The 22211-nt window shown below is 37.8% G+C and overlaps 1 protein-coding gene across 5 annotated transcripts; it reads left to right on the top strand.

Moving 5' to 3' along the window:
- The first annotated feature begins 3283 nt into the window (after window positions 1-3283).
- Window positions 3284-20310, top strand: LOC140929100 (matrilin-3-like). Of its 5 annotated transcripts, none has more exons than XM_073378960.1 (5): window positions 3284-3425; window positions 7544-7642; window positions 8543-8609; window positions 17816-18153; window positions 18754-20310. In XM_073378960.1, the coding sequence occupies exons 2-5, from the start codon at window positions 7580-7582 to the stop codon at window positions 18991-18993; spliced, it is 708 nt and encodes a 235-aa protein (XP_073235061.1). In that variant the 5' UTR covers window positions 3284-3425; window positions 7544-7579; the 3' UTR covers window positions 18994-20310. The 5 variants fall into 5 exon arrangements, with proteins under 5 accessions (XP_073235061.1, XP_073235056.1, XP_073235058.1 ...); XM_073378955.1 differs by lacking the exons at window positions 17816-18153; window positions 18754-20310 and adding exons at window positions 9668-10005; window positions 10902-11424; XM_073378957.1 differs by lacking the exons at window positions 17816-18153; window positions 18754-20310 and adding exons at window positions 9668-10005; window positions 10902-11424 and having other exon boundaries at window positions 3318-3425; window positions 7551-7642.
- The last annotated feature ends 1901 nt before the right edge of the window (window positions 20311-22211 follow it).

Raw genomic sequence — 22211 nt, 5'->3', positions numbered from 1 at the left:
CAAATAATTTTAGGGTTTAAACTCGAAGCTTTATATAGTGTAACATAATTGTAATTTACTTTTACTGGTATCACTTGTAATAATTGTAATAATAATCATCATCATCATCATCATTATAAAAGTCAATTATAATTATCATAAAAATTATCCCAGAATCCTTTGATGCAAGTTTTCTAAAAGACTTTATAACTTTAACAATTTCATACGTAGAAGATTGACAGACCACAACAAGGTAACACCTGACATAAAATATCTTCACATGTCACATTTAGGGTAATGACGTCATCAGTCACGTGTCTTTTCCCAACTTAGCTTTTTTCGGAAGGCTAAAAAAATTTTCGCATCAATTGAATTCAAAACATAATGGACCAGTTTTGTCATTTAAGACTATATTTAGGATTCTTAACTGTTTCCTGTCGTCTGTTGCAACTGATAGCAACAGCGGATGGACGTTAACTTTTTAACCGGGTAAAGACACTTAGTAATGACTCCAGCACAGAATCAACCAACAACAACAATATGTTCGTGTCTGAAGATGTCTCTGAATGGGGTCAATTCATCTGAAACTATCAGTATCCATTGATGATAGAGCCGCAAGAGAAAAGATAAAATTATTCCAACCTCAAAAATATTCAGGCCGGAATAAACCATGGCCACGACAGTCGCAAAATAGCCGATCGACCAGTCGCCCACGTTCATTCATACCTTTCCCTTCTTTTTTCGCCATTCTTATAAGTTGTTGCTGTACTTAACCGTTTTTAAATATTGATGGTCAATAAGGAGAAGAAAGAAAAGCAGCTGAATTGAGTCATAGAACCTTATATCCGAGTCTAACCGGAAAACCAGTGATTAGGAGAAACATTTGGTGCGCAAACTAATTCATTCTGGGTCGACAGAAACAGGAATCGATTAACGGCATCATTTTACTGGTTCCGCCTACCGTTACTTGAAACCCGGTTCCACCCCTTTTTTTCTTTTTTGATTAGAGCGAAATATTAAGTATTATCAGGAGCCCATGGGTGATGGACTCCTGGTGTTGTTTCGTAATTTCCTCCTATTTCTCCCGCTTCCCATCATTTTAAAACTCCCGCCTTCCTCCCTTTCTGGCCTCTCCCACCTCCCGTACCCCTCCCGCCCCCGCTTTTTCCCGGATTCCCATCCCTCCTGTTTCATGAATACTATGCTCGTGTACTACCTCATGTAATACCCCTCCGTACGCATACGTATATTTCAAGTCATAACTGCTGTCTGATACCAGTGAAATTTCGAATGATGCTGACTTGCTGAAAAAGAGGACATCTCCGTTTGAAATCCGTTGTTCTCTCATTGATTTTCAATGATTGAAATGAGGCAGACTTCGCCCCATGAAAGGGAGTACGAATTCCGGAATCCAAGAAATTTTAGCCTTTGGGATCTGGAATCCGAGAAAATATTACTTGTGGAATCCGGAATACAGCTCAGGAATCCGGAATCCCATTAGCGATTGGAGTCCGGAATCCAAGTTCCACTGTCAAGGAATCCGGAATCCACAGCGTGAAGTCCAGAATCCAAGACCGTCTTTGGATTCCCTGGCGTGGAGCGCGCGACAGACTTGAATTTGAGATACTTTCGGGAGTTGGCTTTGAAATTAAACTCGGCTTACTCGACTCTTAGTCCCTGCATAAACTCCCTTCACTTATCCGATCTTTTAGTTTTTGTTGTCTATATATATGCCTGTCTAATGAGATGTAAATCAAAGATACATCATTAATTATTTTCATTTTAAATGAAGCCAAATCTTTCATTGAAAAGTGAAATAAACCTAACTTGACTTGACTTGATTTGACTTAATTTAACGAACAGGGCCCCTAGTTAATTAAGTAATTACACATAACTGCATCTAGAATATATAATGAAAGTTGAGTTACTATACAGCTTTTTGCTCTTTAAACGGTTGAACTGTCCACGTTCATTATTCATACAAAGCTGACCACCGTTGGAAACCAAAACAGTGTATCTAAAATTATGATGAGCTCGATTAAAGTCGCCATTGTCACAAAAAAGGAAAAAAATAACCGTATTTCGCGTTCATGCGCTTTGAAATGGTAAAAAGCTTAGCGTTTTATTCAGTGCATAGGACCTGGTCTTGATTTCTCACTATATTGAATCGATTCAGAACTATCATCTGCTCAACCACAGTATTGAAGTGCAAGTATTCGGATGGTTGCCCAAGTGAGAGGGTCTGACTAGGGTCAACCGTCGTTGAAATATATCGGTAAATTTTTTACCGTCAACCGCCAAAAATACAGATTAATATTAACATTAATGATTAATGATTGTAATAACATTTTAAACACTTGTGAAGGCAAAACCGCACAACGACAAACCAATGAAGGTCAGCCGAATCAGTTTAGCAGACGTGGATCAGTAAAATCTTGAGTACCAAATATAGAAATAAAAATAGTAAACTGATCCTTGCGGTAGGAAGAGTGATAGAAAAAATAAAGAAAGAAAACAAAGATAAAGTGGCGAAATTATATTTGCTCGATATTTGGTTTGGAACACAAACTTCCACGGGCTGCTATAAAAGAAGAAGAATAATTTCAAGGCAATTCAAATCTCACTATTTCACTTAATCTTCACTTCATTCTTGCTAGTAAAGAATCTCAGAAAAACCAGTAAATATTTCGAAATTTTACAATTGAAAGGTCAAGACAACCTCCAAAAACACAACAGCTAATATTAATTTATACAGAAGTTGATATGGACTAAGTGTCCATTTTTCAATAACCGCCAAAAACTTTAAAATTTAACGGTCAACCATTCAAAATGGGAACTGAAAATTTGAAGCAACCACCCCATTTGAGACCCTCTGCTAAATTGTGGTTTGTTTTACTTAGTTGGCATTACAGCGTCGAATAATAGGATGAAATAAACTGCCCAGCAGTCGATAAGTGTTTACACAGGCGAAAAAACTGACCACTGTAGTACAAACATAATATATTGATATAATAATAGTGACTATATTCAACTAAAAAATATATTTTGGAGAAATTTTAACTGGCTTTGATGTTTTATTAGTTGACTGCTTTCAGAAGGTCTGTCACTCACTGTCATCTGAAGATTTGTTAATCAGGGAAAATATGGCTGGTACTCAGTGAAATGGTCAGAGCATGCATATCGATCGCAGCCTGAGCAAACAAAAATGTTGCAGCTTATATAATATTTACATAAAATATTTTAAACTATATCGCTGCATGACACGTTTTTGTTTTATTGCGTGGGTTGAGCTTATTTATATAGAACGGTTTTGACTATTCACGGTCGCATGATTGACTGTTAGTATTTACTTTTATATAAACTAACGGTTAAACAGGCGTTTGAATCATTTCGTTGGGAGCAAGTGGTGCGGCTGCATAGAACACGTCTCCATTCAATAAGTACTGGTAAGATTTATTGCAATAGTCATACTTTTACGATTTTTTCAACTTTTGACTGGGACTAGTTAAGGAATGAAACTCGTCAACAAAGATGGAAAGAACGCCTTAGAATTTAATAGTATAGTTGCCACGTTTCAACGCGATTTGTTGACAACTACCGAAGATACAGCAAAAGCGTGAAATTTCACAGACGTTTGTAGAGATAAGACAAGACAATGCTTTATTTGGAGTCTTATACAGTCCTATGTACATCGACTTTTTATCCAAAAAATTTAAAATCATAGCACACATTGCACACTAGTGAAACTATAATCAATGTTAACCTAAAGAACTAATGATCTTCCTTTCTCATAGCAGTCGAATACGTATTTCGCAATTAACTTTTGCACTGGGGGGGGGGGGGGGGGGCGGTCGGGGCGGGCGGGTGCAGAACTTGCGACTTTGTGGAGCAACATGAAGTGACTATGAAGTCTTCACCGTTTTCTCAGTAGTGAATTTTGGAGATGCACATGCTCTTCAGATATGGCCAGTATTGATGATTATAATTAGCTACCCGTCACTGAACTCCTGAAACATTTCAGTCTTTTATCCGGATCATTGCGAGCAGTTCCTGAACAAGCTAGGTTGCACAACTCTAGCAGGTCATGACTGACATAGTAATGTTGCATGGAAACCTTATTCATTTGAATCTTTGATTCAGTGATCGTGCAGATTTAACGATTAGATTGCAGAACGGCCAAGTTGAAAACGCGTTATACCCTGCACTAAGTGGAGATCACAATGTTTGTAAATGTGCCCGTCTTCTTATCATAAAAACCCTCACGCAGCTACGAAAGATGTATTACTCAATAACCATAATTGTATGAGTTGCAATTTGGTTTTCAATTGCATGGCATACTATTGTTTCAGTTGGTATATGCTACCTTGGGGCTTTCCATAGTAAAAGTCTATAAGTTTATTTGGGGTCTGACATGCAACGCATCGGTTGGTACCCAAAAAATAAGTACAGTCAGTTTCGACCCGCCATTGTACCCAGCTCTAAACGGTCACCAGTGCTCATAAAAACTAACTGTATGTGGTTGTTCATCAATGTTGTATGACAGGTAAAATTAAAAATGGATTCAGCTGGTTTGATAAGTTCTTCGCGTCAAAAATATTGTTATCTTACGTTCCTGTTTCGATCGACGTTTGAATAAACTAGGTGAATTCTGATTGGCTGAATTGGCGCTATGCATGATTGGCCTATGCATGAGATAACGGAAAGAAGGAAATGAATAAAATGGTTTGATTACTCTGTCTCGCATTTATAAACTCATTGCTTTCGGTGTCTAAGTTCCGAACTTTTTAAATATCATACCGATTTCCATACCGGTTTTGATGAGTGATTATAAGAATCCTATAAAAAGAAAATGGTGCGAATAATGACTGACAATCGTTAGCTAGAGGCCATTGTTGGATACTTTAAAGAAGCTAAACTGTATGCATACCATATTAACAAATCAATTCTTGAATAATCAGTTACTTTAATGAGCATTTTCAGGTCTAATGAACAAGTATCAACAAAATGTTTACATATTAAGCCCCTAATCTAAACAAATCTAGAAAATCAAAGAGTATAAGTTATAAGTGAGTCAGTATGTATATAGAACATGACTTGCCAAGTGATCTAACAGAAATACAGTGTCCGTATCTTTCATTTTTTAAGTTAAAGTTAAAAAACTCTATCCTTAAAAATCAAATATAGATACTCAAGATCTGTATTTTCAGTTTTATTGTTCTAATTCTAATTTTTTCTTTTGATCTGTTAAATTTAAATGTCTACATTAACGTGGAAAAGAGAGAATGAGCTAGTGTAATTAAGACATAAAAAAAACAACGGAGACCAATGATATCGTTGGAAGAACAACATGAAAATTTTATAGCGGCGGTGAGAAAATGAGAAATACTAGCGGCCGCCAGGGTGAAAATGAGCGGCATTAAAAAAAGGTTTACAGGAACACATACAACATTTCCTCCATAAAACGTGTGACTAGGGAGTTTCTGGAAGTTTCACGTTGTAGTCGTGCTAAACAATGGCAAAGAAATGTACAAAAAAGTGTGCTGCATGTTAACTGTTGTCTTTTTCTCACCGTTTCTTTAGCATTACACGATTTTACGTTCTGTTTGAGTTAACTAATAATATTAAAGAGAGCTTCGCTTTTAGCCCTGGCTAAATCTATTTACGACATTTATTCCCCTAAGCGATGTTGTTAAGTATGTATTTTAATGTAGCATAAAGGGTCTATTATATTAGTGTAGGATCTTGGCAAATACATAAATAAATAAATAAATAAATAAATAAATAAATAAATAAATAAATAAATGGAATTTTGAAGCAATAACCTGGTGAGGAGATGTCACACTCATTCGATAGTAACAAATACAAATGAAAGAAATGAAATTAAAAAAGTTTTTAGAAGGTTAAATCCAACCTGCCTTTCGCTATTCGCAGAGGAGCAGGAAAAAGCTTGAAAAGGTCATAGCGCTGACTGACTGTTTATTTTAGATCGATCTTCTCTCGAACCTCTTAAAATAAAAATGCAGTTGGTTTGGCAGTACCAGAAGTGAATGTATTCATCAGTTTTATCGTCTTATTCTCAGTAGCTATCTTGCAAAAACACAGAAAGCTCGGATAGGCTAGACTCTTGCAGTTTTCCAATGAGACTGAATGACCATGTTTTGTCCCATTTATACAACGGATTTAGCCAGTTGCCTTTGGCTTCTGATTAATTAAGAAGATTTGACCCCAGAAAATTGCTGTGCTCATGCGTTTTGCTTACAGTTTTCACGTCACGAGTGCTCTATTTTCAATCCCATGATACCACGGATATTAGATCTAAGGCTGGTCTAGAACTTCTTGATAAAATATACACTACTTAAAAAATAGCCTTAAGTAATAAAACTTCGTGAACAATAGTTTTTTGGTAAGGAATGAAATTATGCGTGCTCTCAAAGGTGGCACCTTAAGGGTAAAATTGCTGGTTTCCGCCCATTTTTAACAATACTGTTTTATAAAAAGGGATAATAAAGTTCCGTAGTGGATTATGTTTAGTTGAATACGTCTTCTTTAAAGATGACGGTCGGGATCAGATTAACTATAAGAACTTTAATAACAATAATAGTAATGATAACTTTTTTATTGAGGGTACTTAATATCTCTCAATAGTCTACACAGGGCCCTTTAAAAACAGTCAATCAAAAAACACTGATTAAAAGGCGCGAATTTGCAGATAAACTAACTAAGGAATTGCTAAAATTGCCCATTACAATTTACTAATTTCAATTTGGTTAAAAAGCAACCATCCTACATGGAAATGGACACGAAATATATTTTATCATGGAAACATCCAACATCCGTAGGTTGGCTCCAACCATTCTGACCTGCAACGCTACATAATTAAGATTTTGTGATAAATAGTTATGGATATTAGTTACAGCAAGTTTAAATGCGCGTCCGACAACATGGCGCGGACAATGTGGCGTCGGCCCTTATCAGGCTCCATTTTCTCCAAAACTGGAGAGCGCTATCAATTGTATAAATCTCTATCCAGTGGATAGTGCAATTGGTTTCCCTAGTAATACTTATCCACTGGATAGAGATTTACTCCAATGGATAGCTCTATCCAGTGTTTGAACAACTGGGGTCAGATGGCCTGTAAACGTTTAACAAGTTATAACGTAATTTGATCGACTAAAATCGTAGGTCGTATATTGGCAATGAAACGGATCTAAGGGCCACTATGTTAAAACTGATAGTTTACATACTCAGCCAGTATACACTTAAAATGGAATCTCCAGATACTGTGGTCTTTTGTATATCTTATACGCTCCGAGACTCCTTTTCATATTTCCAGAGTCAAAACCCTTGTAGGCGTGAAAGGAATTTTTTATGAATGCTCCCACGACATTCATGACTTTGTCTTAAAGTTCGTAAAGCTCTTTAGTGCCGGTAACTCCGTATATGGCTCTTTGTTTTCATGTACTTCGTTTTAGACCTGAAGAGAACCTTTATACGGTTTCATTCTGGTGAGTTTTCTTTTTAAGACAGCTTATAATCAGTAACATTCCAACTTACTTCAATTCAGTTGTTAGGAACCTGCGCTGCGGGCTGAAACTGAAACATGGTTCGACTACAACTCCTCGTGTCCGTAATTGTGCTGGTTGCAGTCTGCAATATCGAAGTGGTAAGGTTTTATTACTGTAATCAGCTCAGGGGTGAGAGTAAGTTGTTAAAAGGAGAATAAAATAGTTTGTATATCATTAATTTATAAAAGACGTTTACTTAATGCATGACTGTTTGTGTCCACTGTTAATCAGAAATCTTGAGACCAAATAATAATACTCAGACGGCGGAAAATAGTGCTTCGCCATGGAGACTCCCTCGGTTGGTGGATTTTTCGTTAAAATTCAGAAGGGACTGTGTAAAGCTTATTCATTAGAAACAGTATTATAAATAGGTATACTGAGGTCGGTTTATATCTGAGCGTTTTTTCTTTTCTTCTTCTTTTCTTTCTCGAGCCGTGATACAGAAATCATTCTAAAGATAAAGGATGGGTTGCGACAATGGCAAAAAATTCTAGGCGTCCAGTTGTACATCCACTTCACCGGCCATTTTACCAACAAACACTAAAAGAAACTCTACTGAAACAACCTACCAACACACGCAGCACTCTAAAAGCATGTCGACTCTGCTTTTCTGGGCGTGCTTACAAAGCTAAAACTAAGTAAAAAATTTTCCTATAGGTGCCTTGATGAATTGACTTTCTATATGGGGCTTAGTTTAACTACAATACCCGTCAAATTTCGTTGAAACATTATACTGAAAGTGAGTATTTTTCATGTCAATCCTTCTCCACCAACTTATTTAACTTTTCCCCCAGTCCATCCCCTTAGAAAAGAAGTTCAACATATTCGAGGGGCTACTTATAGTTAGCCGATTTAATGGATAGAGTTTTTGAGTCGGAAAAGAGCTTCCAACCTTTAAAACAACCAAAGCCTGTACTGTGTATAAATGTAGTAAAATTATGAATTCTAACAAGTATCTCATTAAGACGCATACTCTTCATACTTTTCATTCTCGATAGCGAGCTTACAGACGAGCTTTTGCTTATCCTTGGATAAAAACACTGGATGAATTTCGCAGAAATGCAGGTAAATAAGTCTGGCCATGCATTGTTGAGACAGGCACTACATGAACAAAAAATTCAATGTCAGTAAAGAAAAGGCTATGCCCTTGTATAAATACTTATTCTACCGAGCCTTGTCAGTCAAACAGAATAATTGTCTCTTGCAAATAAAATAAGTCATAATTATACTGAATGTACCACAACCTGTTCATTTTCAGCTACCAAAATAAACAATTTTGGCGTGCAGATTCTGGTCTGACCCGTGTGCATTGGGTAACGGAGCTTGTTGAACAAGTTCAGCAGCCCAAACGTGGATTTGATTCTCTCCACAGGCAAAAAAATTAATTTTTCTCCTCCTGTGAGCACATTTTCACAAAAAAATTAAAATACTCATAAGGTGAAAAATTTTATCTTTTAATTGAAAGTACTTACCAAGACATCTGTCAAAAATTTTGCAATTTGAACACAACGTGATTTTCTTAGAAGTTTCTTTTTTTGAAGCGTTCAATTTTCGCCATTTTGGCTCTCCTTTCGGCTTAGTCTTCTCTCGGATGCCTCTCGGAAACAAAGGGGCTGTGAGGTAGATTAAGGAACTATGAAGTAAATTAAAGAACAAGTGAATTTAGATTCAACAAAACGAGTATGGAGTTCAATTTGCACACTGAAACAGCTGCTAAAAGTTAAAACATGCCACTAACTTCGTTGCAACTAGATGCAACAACACTGGCGACCCTAAGAAAGAGACAGCAAGCATAAAAATGATCCTGATTTTTAGTTCCTGAATTTATTTCTCATGACGTCACATATGAGCTAGTCAATTTCGTGACCAGCGGAACGGGTGTGCCAAAGAAATTTAGACCCAAAAAATTGCTAAAAAATCTCATTTGTTCAAAACGCAAAATTCTTTGGAAGAAGTTCTTGAAGTACAGTGTTCTTTCAGTTTTTACGTTATACTGAGGCACATAAGAGATCGTTATTTAGTTATTTAGGAGCTTGTGCGTTCTATTAGGTGACCTCACCTAATGGCATACTCAAATGATAGTTTTATTTAATTTGTTTTTTGTTGTTTCTTTCGTCTTACAGCTTGTAATATCGACCTCGGACTCGTCATGGATAACACTAAAGGCAACTTTAGTCTCGTAAAGGACTTCGCGAAGCATCTTGTGGGAAAATTTCAAATCTCAGACGAAGGTACGCGTGTTGGAGCCATTACATTCGGTCACGGAGCACATATTCGTCTTCTGTTCAGTGATCTAAAAGGCAAAGAAAACAACTTGCAGAAAGTGAAGGAACAGATCAATAGATGGCGTGAAGGTTCTCCCGTTTATGATAACAAGACTAGTATCAGCGAAGCTCTGCGTGTTGCTAAAGATTTCCTGTTTAGGACTTCCAGTGGCATGAGATTCGGGCAAGTAGAACAGGTAATAAGCCTTCTTCATTCCTCTGACACCCCTGAGGAGCCTTCAGAGTTCTCGCAGCGTGTGTCTTAGGAGGCCGTGTGTGTATTGTGCGCCCATTGCTGGTTTGCATCATTCCCATGACACTCAACGCCCTTTGCAAACACTTAGGGCTTGTTTACGTGGAGGTGGGGGGACCTAAGGTAGGTGAGGTAACCCGCTTAGGTGGGGTAAAAAAGTAACCCCGTTTACATGCAACCTTACAACCCAGCCATCGCCGGGTGCACTTTCTCAAGATTATTGAATGATCGCTAAGCGCGTAAACAAAAAAATGGCTGGCGAACAACGTGTTTTGTGGATTAATGCTCTTCTACACTCTCTTGCTGCTCTTATTACAACCTACAGTGCTGTGGCTTTCTATTGTTACCTTCAATGATGCAAAGCCACCGCCAAAAGTAAATTTTGCGCCAATTTGATGCATAGCGAAACCGACCCTGACTAAGCGGGTTACCCCACCTTGTATGACACGATAGACAGTATTGTACTGAAACGTTTACATGGCAAAATTTGACCCCGGCTGAGGTTATCCGGTCTGGCAGAACGGGCTACCCTCCTTGGCGGGTCACCCCACCTATCATGTAAACTGAATCAAATTATGATGAGGGATTAATTTGGTCAAGCGGGTGGTCCCAACTAGGCGGGTTACCTCACCTACGTGGGGTCCCCCACCTCCATGTAAACAGGACCCTAAAGAGGGGAAGATTGACGGCAGACCCATGCACTGCAGTGTAATCACATTGATTGAGACCTCTGAGTAGACAAACGATGTTTTCACACGTGAAAGAATCGTTTGCGTCTTTGTTATTTCTGTATTAGGGTGTACGGTTATAACACACGTTTTTCTTTTGTTTTCGTGACAGGTACTCGTGCTTTTCACAAACGCAAAACAAGACATGGGGCAGGCAGCTTCTACTCTCAGAAGAATTCAGGAACTACAAAATAAAGGAATAAAAATTATCATCGTGGGTATTCAAAAACCAGACCCTATTGAGCTGTTGAAGCTTGCCGGTGGAATCGAGAACATGCATTGGCTGAAGTCTGAGGGCAGGATTACAAGCATCGCTACCAAAATATACCAGAGTGTATGCAGTAAAGCCTAGGATTTCAACAGGCTTCTAACTTTTGCATAATAATTATAAATGCTTAATGAAGCCTCCTTAAGCCTCGGCAAATATATCATATACATCCCAGTTTAACCATTGTAGTCAACACTGAATATAACTGCGCGCTTTGAGTCCTGAATAATTGATGCAAACTCAGATATTTCGCAAAGAGTTTCAGAACTCTTGCGTTAATTAACACGTAGGTTACAATGATGTTACTTTTCTCATGTATCATTATTGTTTAATTTCAAAATAAAATCTGGAGTCGGGAATAATTTCATGGCGTATGGTTCTCATTCATGGGCTGAGACAGGGACACCCAACGAGAATATAGTTCAAAACCACTAAACATAGCATTGTTAAACGTATTTTAGTAGTTAAACGGAAGATATAGGCATATTTTTATCTCCTAAAAATTTTTCAGCTGTTCGGATTTCCTAGCTGAAAGTCTACTGATCCGAATATTACTTTTTCGAACATTTCAGCCAAAAAAGGCTCCCGAAAATTCTAGGCGACCTTTTTAGGGTAAAAATTTGTAAAAAATGGGCAATTATACCAATTTTTAGATGTACGAAAATCCTAGGAGAGGCAGGCAAGCAAGAAATTTTACATCAACTGTGCCGAAAAATCTAGATCTCAAACCGTCTTCCGAACAGATCTTTTCCGAAAATTGATGTTAGGCCGCCCCTGCTGAGAGTTAACAAGATTTGACGCAGCATAGTAGCAGGGACAAATATTCGGGGCATTAAGCACAAAACTTGACCACGGCCCTCAGTTTTTATTTGGGGAAAATAAAAAATATAAAAATATATATCGCGTTATCTTACGGTATCGTGTTGCAAAAAATTAGAATACAGTATCTTCTCTCGTGGACCGGCGTTTGTTTGAATTTGCAGTTTATTCGGGCTTACTATTACTAATTAAAAAAGAAGAGTTTTTATGCCTTTTTCTTGACAGCCGTGTATCTTACCTTTTATACCACTAGTCTATTATACCACAAATAAACGTCTGGGTGGTGGTTGGGGGTGGGTGGGGGGGGGGGGGAGGGTATCTACCACTTCTCCTCCAAGACCTGGCGTTTATTCAGGGCCCGGCGTTAAAAGAGAAAATACGGTAAACTTACTTTTGCGGTACTTTGGGCACCGTTCACTTTTAATAAGATAAAAAAAAAAATAAAATAAAAATTATTCGAAAAAATATAAAAAGAAAAGAAATAAAAAAGAAATAAAAATAAAAAACCAAAAAATATACAAAAAATAAAGATAACTAATCAATAAAATAAAAATTATTGCAAAAAAAATATTGATGTACTCTCGCTCTACAGCTTTTTCCTATGGCACACATGGGCCACCATAGAGGAGTAAGCGCCTCAGTTGAGCTTGAGTTGAGAGTCGGTCTGATGAGCGGGATGATGACGGTTTCAAACTCCTGCCGAACTCAGTGTGCAGGGACTGGGCCAGGGCTTCAATTTCAGTGTTATTTTCAGTGTTCTATTAGCTGGAGACCTAAATGTGTTTTGTGTTGATATTGAATACCACGTTAAAAAGAAGTTATTATAATGACGACTAAAGGGAGTGGTGGTTCCATATATGCTCATTTATTCTTTTATCCAGACAATGACAAGTTGACAGATTACCTCTTTGATCCGTGCAGAATAGACTGGAGAAAGTTAGTCTCCACCTTAGATTTCCTCGCATGGAAAGTGCATTCCATAACAGTTATTTGCGCGGATTTCGCACTTTTTAGCAGCAAAGATTTATTTAATAACCGATTTCTTTGAGTTTTGGCCTCCTATATGGCTCTTGATCTAGCCAGATTTATGAAAACCGCACCAGCCGGCTCCTAGAGGCCACACACCTTATAAACTGACTCAACTAAAGTAAATATCGCCAAGAAACTCAGCTGTTACCCATGGTTGTCTTAAGGTGACTCTCTTCTTAATTCCTGATTAGCAAAAGAAACATTCAAGTCCATCAAAAAGACACTCTTGATTTGCCCATACACTCTAGCTACTTGAAAGATCTAAATGACAGAGAATGCTTGAGACTTAGACCAAGTTCTAAGCAGAGAATTCAAGGTTAAATACCCCCCCCCCTGACTTCCTCCTACCCCCCAGCCTAGCACGTGCTTGAGGGGAATGCTTTCATTGGCCAATAGGCCTCAAACATTAAAAGAATGTGAAATGACAAGCTAAAGGCAGACATGACGGGTGCACTGACTCTCCCAGACACGGGACAGTACCACGCTTTTGCAGCACCCTCCTCCGCTAGGGATTGACATGGAGGCCCCTTCCCAACCAATGGCGAGTTAGCTCAGGGACTGAGCTTGACAATGAGACCAACCAGGACAGCAAACCCTGCATTTTTTTTCTCACCGAAGTGGCCAGAAACCTGGCTATCGCCAGGTTCCTGTGCGAATATTCTGGTCCATTAGGAGGTATGTTTTCAAAAATTCGGCTAGATATATCCAATAAAGAATGATGGAACTTCCTCTTCGATTGCCATAATCGGCTTCTCAGATTATACCCAGGCCATAATAAATTCAATTATTATACTTTGTAATCAATATCTTTCTTTTCATCGGCTAAGAGCCTACAGCTATGTTTGGAAATCAGCGCAACCTACAGATTAGTTAGAATCTAGTTAGTTATCTGTTTAGCAGATAACAGACTAATTTGTAGGTTGCGCGCGCAATGCATGTACACCAATAACAATACGTGAGTGTTTGTTGTTATTTTCTTCAAAACAATGTACAATAAAACAATTACTAGATACGGTTTTTGTGATATCCGGGATAATCAAGGTCGAGATAAGTGTTATCAGCCGAACCGAAGGACGAGGCTGATAACACTTACCTCGACCTTGATTATTCCGGATATCACAAAAACCTCATAAAATAACGTTTTATAATTCAGTGTTACTAATTTAAAAGTTGCATGCATCCATTTTTATTGCACTGAGCGAGATATCTCATCTCGGTGAAATGAACACTTAAATGGCCTTCTTTTTTTGGATTTTTACTGCTCTTGCTGTTTGTCAAGTGCAAAATTTCACGGTGCTTGGATTTTCACTGATAATTTGTCTCAGAACTTGCAAATTCTAGGTTGTATTAAAGCAACAATTATTATATGGTCAATATGAATATTGAAGTGAAATAATAAAAGTATCTAGTTTCTTGGGTAATATAAGAAGATTTCTACACAATTTAAAATACAATATCAAAGTTTTTTGATTACTTGAGGTCATATGGCATGTTCAATTTTGTATGCCACCAAATAAGGGAAATTAATTGAAAAAACTAAATGGTCTCTATTGCAATCAGAAGCCTTCAAGTTATAGTGAGGTGAATTCTTTTTCTCATCGTCAGGCCGTTTTGTTTGTTATTACGGCTACTATTTCACTAGCTATTTTATGTGGTTTTGAGATATAAATTGAATTCTCACTGAAAATTTATGTTGCCGAGTGTGGCGATTGACATTATCACAGGCACACGATAAAATCATATCCGTAACCCCAACGAATATCGGTTTGGTACAAATTATGCACCTCCTGCACTTAAGCTTGTAAAGTAAATATTACAACACCATAACAAGAATTCAGACTTAAAGAAACAATATTTAAGGCTGTAGAATTAAACTTTCCTCCTCAGTTGAGTCTTAGATGGGTGGAATAATATACTCTCTCTGTCCTTCGAATTTAATTTGTTTTCATGCAATTTTGATCAATGACTTTTCGGCCGGCCTCAAATGAAAGTTAGTGTAAGTTGACACAGTTGCCTTCCTAAAAGCGCTTTTGCGTCCTTTGTTGACCACTGAAAAAATATTATGTATCATAGCTATAATGCCTCCTATCAAACCTGCTGACAGGTGCTTGTGCGACATCGGAAATATTTAAGCAGCGTCAGCGCAGAATCTATCAGCACTTTAAACCCACACCAGCTTCAGTTACGACAACAAGAAGAAAGATCGTCGTATTTACATCAGGAAGATTGAAGTTTAATTCTAATTTCAATTTAAGATCGATTGCAGATGGATTACCTCTAAGGCTAACTTGAAACTTCTCGTAATATGCCCTTCATTTTGACCTTGCTTCTTTTATTAGCGTCGTCTATTGCTTTTCAACCAATAACTGTTCCAAACAGAGCTTTAGTCGGACATGTCTACCGTTCTTCATACGACATAGATTGGATCACCTGCATCCAGTCCTGCCAAGACGATCCAAAATGTTTTTCATATAACTTTGCTCGCCTGTTAAACGGTCTTAGTCAGTGTCAAATGATCGACTGTGGTTTGGAAGATTCCTGCAACACTGAAGGCCTTGTGTTTTCTACTGGATCAATATTCCAACAGATAGTGCCCACAAGGGTGAGAAAAATTATTTTTATAAGTGTATTTTTAAATTTCCTACAACTGTGATAGAGGACTAATCGAAATATTATAGCATTAACGCTCACAAGGTCCGAAATTTGCTTTTTATCTGCTGTATTGTACAAATATAGTTTTGTTCACTGACTGACTAAGATATACATCAACATCAAAAACCCAGCTCATGGCGCAGACTGCTTCTCTCGGCAATAGATGTTTGGAAGGTGAGGAGCGCTGACCACCGCGACCGGTCAGCAAGAATATAAATAGTACTGTAAAAGTCTTGCCATATTTTGAAATTTTAATTATTTATTTTATCAACAACCTGTGCAACTGTCAAAACTAATTATCTGCAGATGCCTTTTCTTCTAACGAATTCTTAATGAAATATGGCATTAAGCGTTAAACTGACTTTTTTATGAACTCCGTACTGATTCTTTTAGGGATCAAAAATTTGCAAGTCATCATTAAACAGCGATGACTCGGAAGCAGGTGAGTTATTGCAATAGATACGATGCAACAGAAAAATCGCATACCATGGCAAAAATTTCAGTTAGGAACGAATTCAGTGAAAATCTTTAGGGCGTGGTCAAAGTTTGGCATCTGTGGAAGTCACCAAGAATTACAGTTTTAATTGCGTTTTTCTTGGTAATTACGACTAATGGCATATCCTCTCCCACGCTCACGGTCTGCGTAATACTTAATTCAGGGGCGGACCTAGGGGCAATTATTATAATCATACTGGTAACCGAATAGTGTAGTTCTTGTTAAAAAGCGACAAGCCGCTACATTGTCTGCGTGTGGTCGCTAATACGGCACAGCCCCTTTCCTTAGGCCCCCGTCCACACGTACCCGTTTTTGTTTGAAAACGGAGAGTCTCAGTTTTCCCTTGGTTTGGTCTACCGTCAACACGTATCCGGTGAAAATGGTCACCAAATACGCATCTTTTCAAAAATGCGTTCCAGGGTGGAGATTTTTGAAAACGTTTTGCTATACAATACTATAAAAATATACAATAAAATACAGTTTATTTGTTTCTCCCAAATGGGTTTCAGAACTAATTTTCAATACAAATGTAGATAAAAACCTAATTACAAATTACATGTTGAACGAAGGTAATGATAACAAATAAAATAAAGGGCTATGTAGCTATGTATATGTTTATAAAAGTTTTCTGAACTGGTTAGAATAATACTATTCGAGAGCGCTCAACTTTTCAGGAGTAATAAATGATACCAATTACAATTGGAAGATAGTTCCAGGCTTTGAGGTTATAAATATCTATATGAAATGATTAAAAATCACTAGAAGCGGAGGTTTTTCACGGCCTTTTTGAAAAATGAAGAGGGAGTTTTTATTTGATAGTCCAACTCGTTCCAACGCTTTGCGGCTCGAAGGAAAAAGAAACCGCGTTGCGCTCAGAGGATGTTCCTTGACAGGTAACCAGCCAAGATGCGGCGTTTAGAGCTAGCGAAGTATGGTCAAACTTCCTTAAACCGGTGAGAATACGGGAGGCAAAGCTAAGTTCTGAAGTTGCTGAAGCTTTTGCATGTTCTGAGGTAGACTGCAAAACAGTCCGTGTTTTTGCGTATTCACATTTTTGCGTATTCAAGTACGCGCCAGCAGTCAAACGAAAGGTCTGGAACACATTTTACGGGCGTGTGAGGCTCGCGCGCTTCGCGCTTAAGACTCTTACGCCACGCTTGACCGATTCCTTTACTGATTTTGAGAAAAAAACCGACTGTTTTGCAGTCTAGTTCTGCGGTTTTGCCGTCTAGTTTTTGTCAAGAGTCAAGGTCTTGGCCAGAATCGATACCGTCAGATTAACAAGTTTTCCCACTGCTGCTTAATTTGTACTGGTGTGGATGGACGAAAACGGAAGTTTTTGAATACCATTATGTCACGGTGTTGGATAACAGTAAATGCGTATTTTCTCATCAAAGATGTTACTGAATTCAGGTATGTTTGTCGTTGAGTTTCCGTGTGGACCGCAAAAATCTTCAAAATCGCAAAGTATACTTGAGGACGTGGACTTTTTTGAAAATGGAGAGAATACTAAATCGTTTTCAAACAAAAACGGATACCTAAGGAAGAGGCCTTAATGCGTGCGCTCGTTTTCATGGAATTTTACAATACATTATTTCTTTTTCTTTTTTTTTACAGAAATCGTAATCTAGTTATCTAGGAGATTTGCAGCTTGCGCGATATAACAGGAAATCTTAGAAACGTTATAAATAGAAGAAGGAATAGCACATTGAACTGTTTCATTCATTTAGTTATTTATTTGTTTGTATTCGTTTACCTACAGCTTGTGACATCGACCTTGGACTCGTAATGGATAACACTAAAGGCAACTTTGTTCTCATAAAGAACTTTGCCAAGCATCTTGTTGGAAAATTTCGAATCTCAGACGACGGTACCCACCTGGGAGCTATAACATTCGGAAAAACAGTGAATATTCGTCTTTTGTTCAGTGACTTTCAAGGCAGCAAAATTAACTTGCAGAATGTTGAGAAACAAATTGATAGCTGGCATGGAGATTCCTTTGTTAATAATAGGCACACTAGGATCAGCGAAGCTTTACGTACTGCGAAAGATTTCCTGTTTAAGACGGCTGGTGGCATGAGATCCCCACCAATTCAACAGGTAATCACTGGAATTTTGCCAGCCCCATGTAAGGTAATCCAAGACAGTATTGGATTCTGGATTCCAGGTACTGGATTCAGGATTACTTGTCAGTGGAACTTGGATTCTGGACTCCAATTGATAGCGGGATTCCGGATTCCATGAGCTAGATCACGGATTCCAAAGCCCAAAACCCAGGAGTTTGGATTCCACTAGCAAAATTTTTTAAATTCGGATTCCGCAATCCGGATTCCCTTACATGAGGTGATAAACCAAAAAAACACAAATGCTTATTGCTATGGGCAACTTTTCTTTACTAAAACGTTTCTGGATACTTCAAAGCGGTGTACGAGGAGACTTTGGAAGCCAGGTGTGCTTTGCTCCTTTCTCCCTCTCCTCCCTCTGCTTCTCCTTATTTTTTCCCGCTCTCTTACTTCGCGCCGCACTCCACTATCCGAACGTGCGCCTGGAACAGGCTAGGCTTCTGATTGGATAAAAGTTAAAAACATAGTTGGTGCGTCTTATTTTCTAGAACCTATTTCTGAACATAAGCTTCCAATATGACTATCTCAGCTAGTATGGCATGTTAAAATCTGAGACTTCTTTCTGGTTTCATGATAGGTACTTGTGCTTTTCACAAACGGAAAACAAGACAAGGGACAGCTATCTTCCACTCTCAGCGAAGCTCAGAAACTTCGACATAAAGGAATAAAGCTCATTGCTGTGGGCATTCAAAAACCAGATCTTGTTAATCTGGTAAAAATTGCCAGTAATGAGTTGAACGTGTACTTCCTGAAGACTCCGGACAGGATCGTTAGCATCGCCAAAAAAATAGTTCAGAGTTTATGCGGTAAAGCCTAGGTTTTGAACAGGAAGCTAGAACCTTGGCATGGGGTAAATTCTAAATGTAATTCGGTCGGCGAACACATCATGTTATTTTATCCTTCGAATTAACTTTAAGTCCAATTCTCTCTATTTCTTCGCCGCCAAAGATATCTGGGTGGATCCGCAGACGCATGCTAATGCTGTCCCCTCCAAATCTCTCTGTCCTTATAAATCAAACTACTGTAAAAAATAAGAAAAACAAATATTTTACAGACCAGTTAGACGCAACAGAAATGATCGCTGATGGTCCAGCCGGCCGGAAAAAAAAAAAACATTTCAAAGAACAGTTGCACCTTGAATTTAATTCCACCAGTTCTCCATGATATATAAGTACCAAATTTTCCATCCGTGGTCATGAAATCAAGCGTCAAACTATCTTACACCTTCATAAGATGAGGTGGATGGAAATCAAAGAGATGTTGAGGACATTTGTTTTGTAATTTACTTGTGTAATTCATTCTGCAAGTATCTGCACTTTCGTATTGGAAATCTACCTAATTCACCTCCACAGGCAGCGATACTTACCTCATCCGCAGGCGGGTTGCAGAAGTGTAAGTAGGTTGAGGAGCTTTCCCTCGTTTAAAAAACTTGTTAAGGTAAGCTCCCAAATTTCACAGTTATAGGATAGTATAGGGATGATCATTGTGATCGAATATTTTCAAGCCAAATGTTTTAATCTACTTATGTCTGTGTTTTTTCGCAAGCCGAAAAGAGCGCAAAGTGTTCGAGAGACACTTTGAAATTACCAGTTGAGGAGATTTAGGTTCCTAAATATGATTGTGTATTCGTGTACAATATCAATGGTCTGTTGGTCCCTATTTGGAATTCAAGGTCTGAGTTTTTCTTTGCGCGTTTTTGAAAGATCATAATTTTGGTCTTTTTAGAATTGATATCTAACATCCAAGAACTGCTAAAAGAATACAACGTGTTTAGACAATTTTGCAAACCTACTTTAGATCACTTTCAAAACCATAATCAGGCCATTAGCGTATTTATAAAAAAGAATTTAACTTGGTACCATTTGGGAGAATGATGGGATCTGCATGATAAACGGTATTTTGAAACGCATATGGTAGAGAGTCATTATTGTATCATTGAAAAAAAATCAAATCAAATTGCCTTCCCCTGCCTAGCCTATTTTTCAGAGATTGTAGCTATTTATTGTATGATATCAACAGACAGACAGCACCAGTTAGTATACTCAATCAGTTCGTTAAAACAAGTCAGATTCATAACTACAGAACAAGATCTGTCTCTAGCGACTCGTTTTATAGTAAGTTCTCTAGAACCGATAAAATGTATGCCTTTTTCACGAGAATCGGTGCCCAAATTTGAAACTCTATTCCTTATTCGATTAAAAGAATTAAACCTTCATCCTTTCGTAAAAAATAAAGGAATAATTTTCTAAATTTCTTGCGGTCAGAAGATGATTATGTCGAAAGTCTCCCGTCTTATTAAAATATTTAATACTTTAGGTTAGCCTCTCTTCGTAATCGTTATGTACTTGCCTTGTTTTATGTTAGTTTAAATTCTATTTACTGTATAGTAGTGTCTTCACTGTTATTTAGTCCATCTACACATATCTCTTGTTTTGTAATGTGTCTTCAGCTTTCCCCGCCTCGATTAGTTTATAAGCTGTTTGCGGGTGGGAAAGTAATATAATTAGTTATTTTCCAATTTTCAATAAAATTTGTTGTTGTTGTTGTTGTTGAAAAGCAAGAGCCTTATAAAGATGTAACCCTGGCGTACTCCTCTCAAGTAATGGAAGGATCTGGTTTGACTCCTACCAATTTTTAAGGTGCATAAGCAGTTTGAATATAGATTTTGTATCAACTTATAGAAACATCCTCCTACACCGATTTGCAGCAATTTATGTAAGAATCTCTTATGCCAGACGGAGTCAAAGGCCTTTTTGAAATCACCAAAACGAGCATATATATTTTCACGATTACCGTGCACGTACTCGTCTAAATACAAGAGAACGACTGGACAATTGGCGATTTGACTAACAATAAACGACTGTTTAAGAGAGAGCCGGATGATCCATAAAAGCAGTCCGGCCGATCTGGCTCAAAAAATAGATTTTGCTTATTTCCTGTACACTGAAAGACGTTCATGTCCTAATACTAAAACCACAATGCGCTTGATCAGATCTTTTAAATTTATCGAGTTATGAGAGATTTTCCGATCATCCCAGCGAACACTCGTGGCGACCCATATCAAGGCTCAAATTTATGGACTGACATTGGAGGTCAATTATACGAAAAACGTCAGGTCCTTTATTAAACAAACACCATCACCGGTTGAACTGAGTCCTTTTGAGCTACCAGAGCGACTTTTATAAAGGTTAAGGGCGAAAGAAGGCCATACTGACAATTTAACGAACCCCATATTGTACTGTGTTTGATCATGCACGCGAAAACAGGTCAAATACAAAGTGACTTATTTCTGTAAAAGTACACCGAGCTATTTAAATTAAACTGGCTCATTTGGAAAGAAGGCAATTACCTATTTAATGTCAACACAGAAGGAAACTATGCGGTATCTCGTTACTGAAATAATTTTAAAAAAAAAAGAAAAAAAAGGAAATTTTTACATCGCTGCAATAGTTAGCTTCTGGATGCACATAAGAAAGAGTAAAATCATAGTTTTATATAAGAACTTATCTGCAGTCTGCGCCACTTCCTTTTATCCACAGCACCTTCTTTACATCGGAAAGTTTTGATCCACCTGGCTTTTCCTTTTGCTCTGCAAAGAAGACATAATATTAAAAGTTATAACAATATGCCAATTAAAAGAACAAAGTTATGCCATTACGGAGTTCTATACGGTATTAATTGTTTTGTTTTTTTTAATTTGTCGGCCACTACTTGAATATCGCGGATCTATCTTAGATGAGCCATAAACCCGATTTACCCTTAAATCCGTTTCTCTTTACATGTGTAATACAGAAGAACAATTAAAGCCAGCAATGAAGGAAAATAAATTTAATCGTCTAAAACCAAACACAGACAACTTTTTCTTAATTGTTTACAGTAAGACAATTCCGTGCTTCCAAATATTTGCTCATCTTATCTTAGCGGAAAAGGCGGCCCATTCCATCGGCCAAGACTTTTAGTAAAAACCACAGATTAAGCTCCGGAAACTTGAGGGTCACCTCACATCGATCGTTTTTTCATTCGAAAAAGTAAAGA

This window comes from Porites lutea, chromosome 2 (genome assembly GCF_958299795.1).
Source record: "Porites lutea chromosome 2, jaPorLute2.1, whole genome shotgun sequence".
In the NCBI taxonomy this organism is placed as follows: domain Eukaryota; kingdom Metazoa; phylum Cnidaria; class Anthozoa; order Scleractinia; family Poritidae; genus Porites; species Porites lutea.
Note: the sequence above shows the minus strand (reverse complement) of the source record. Positions and strands in the feature narration are given on the sequence as shown.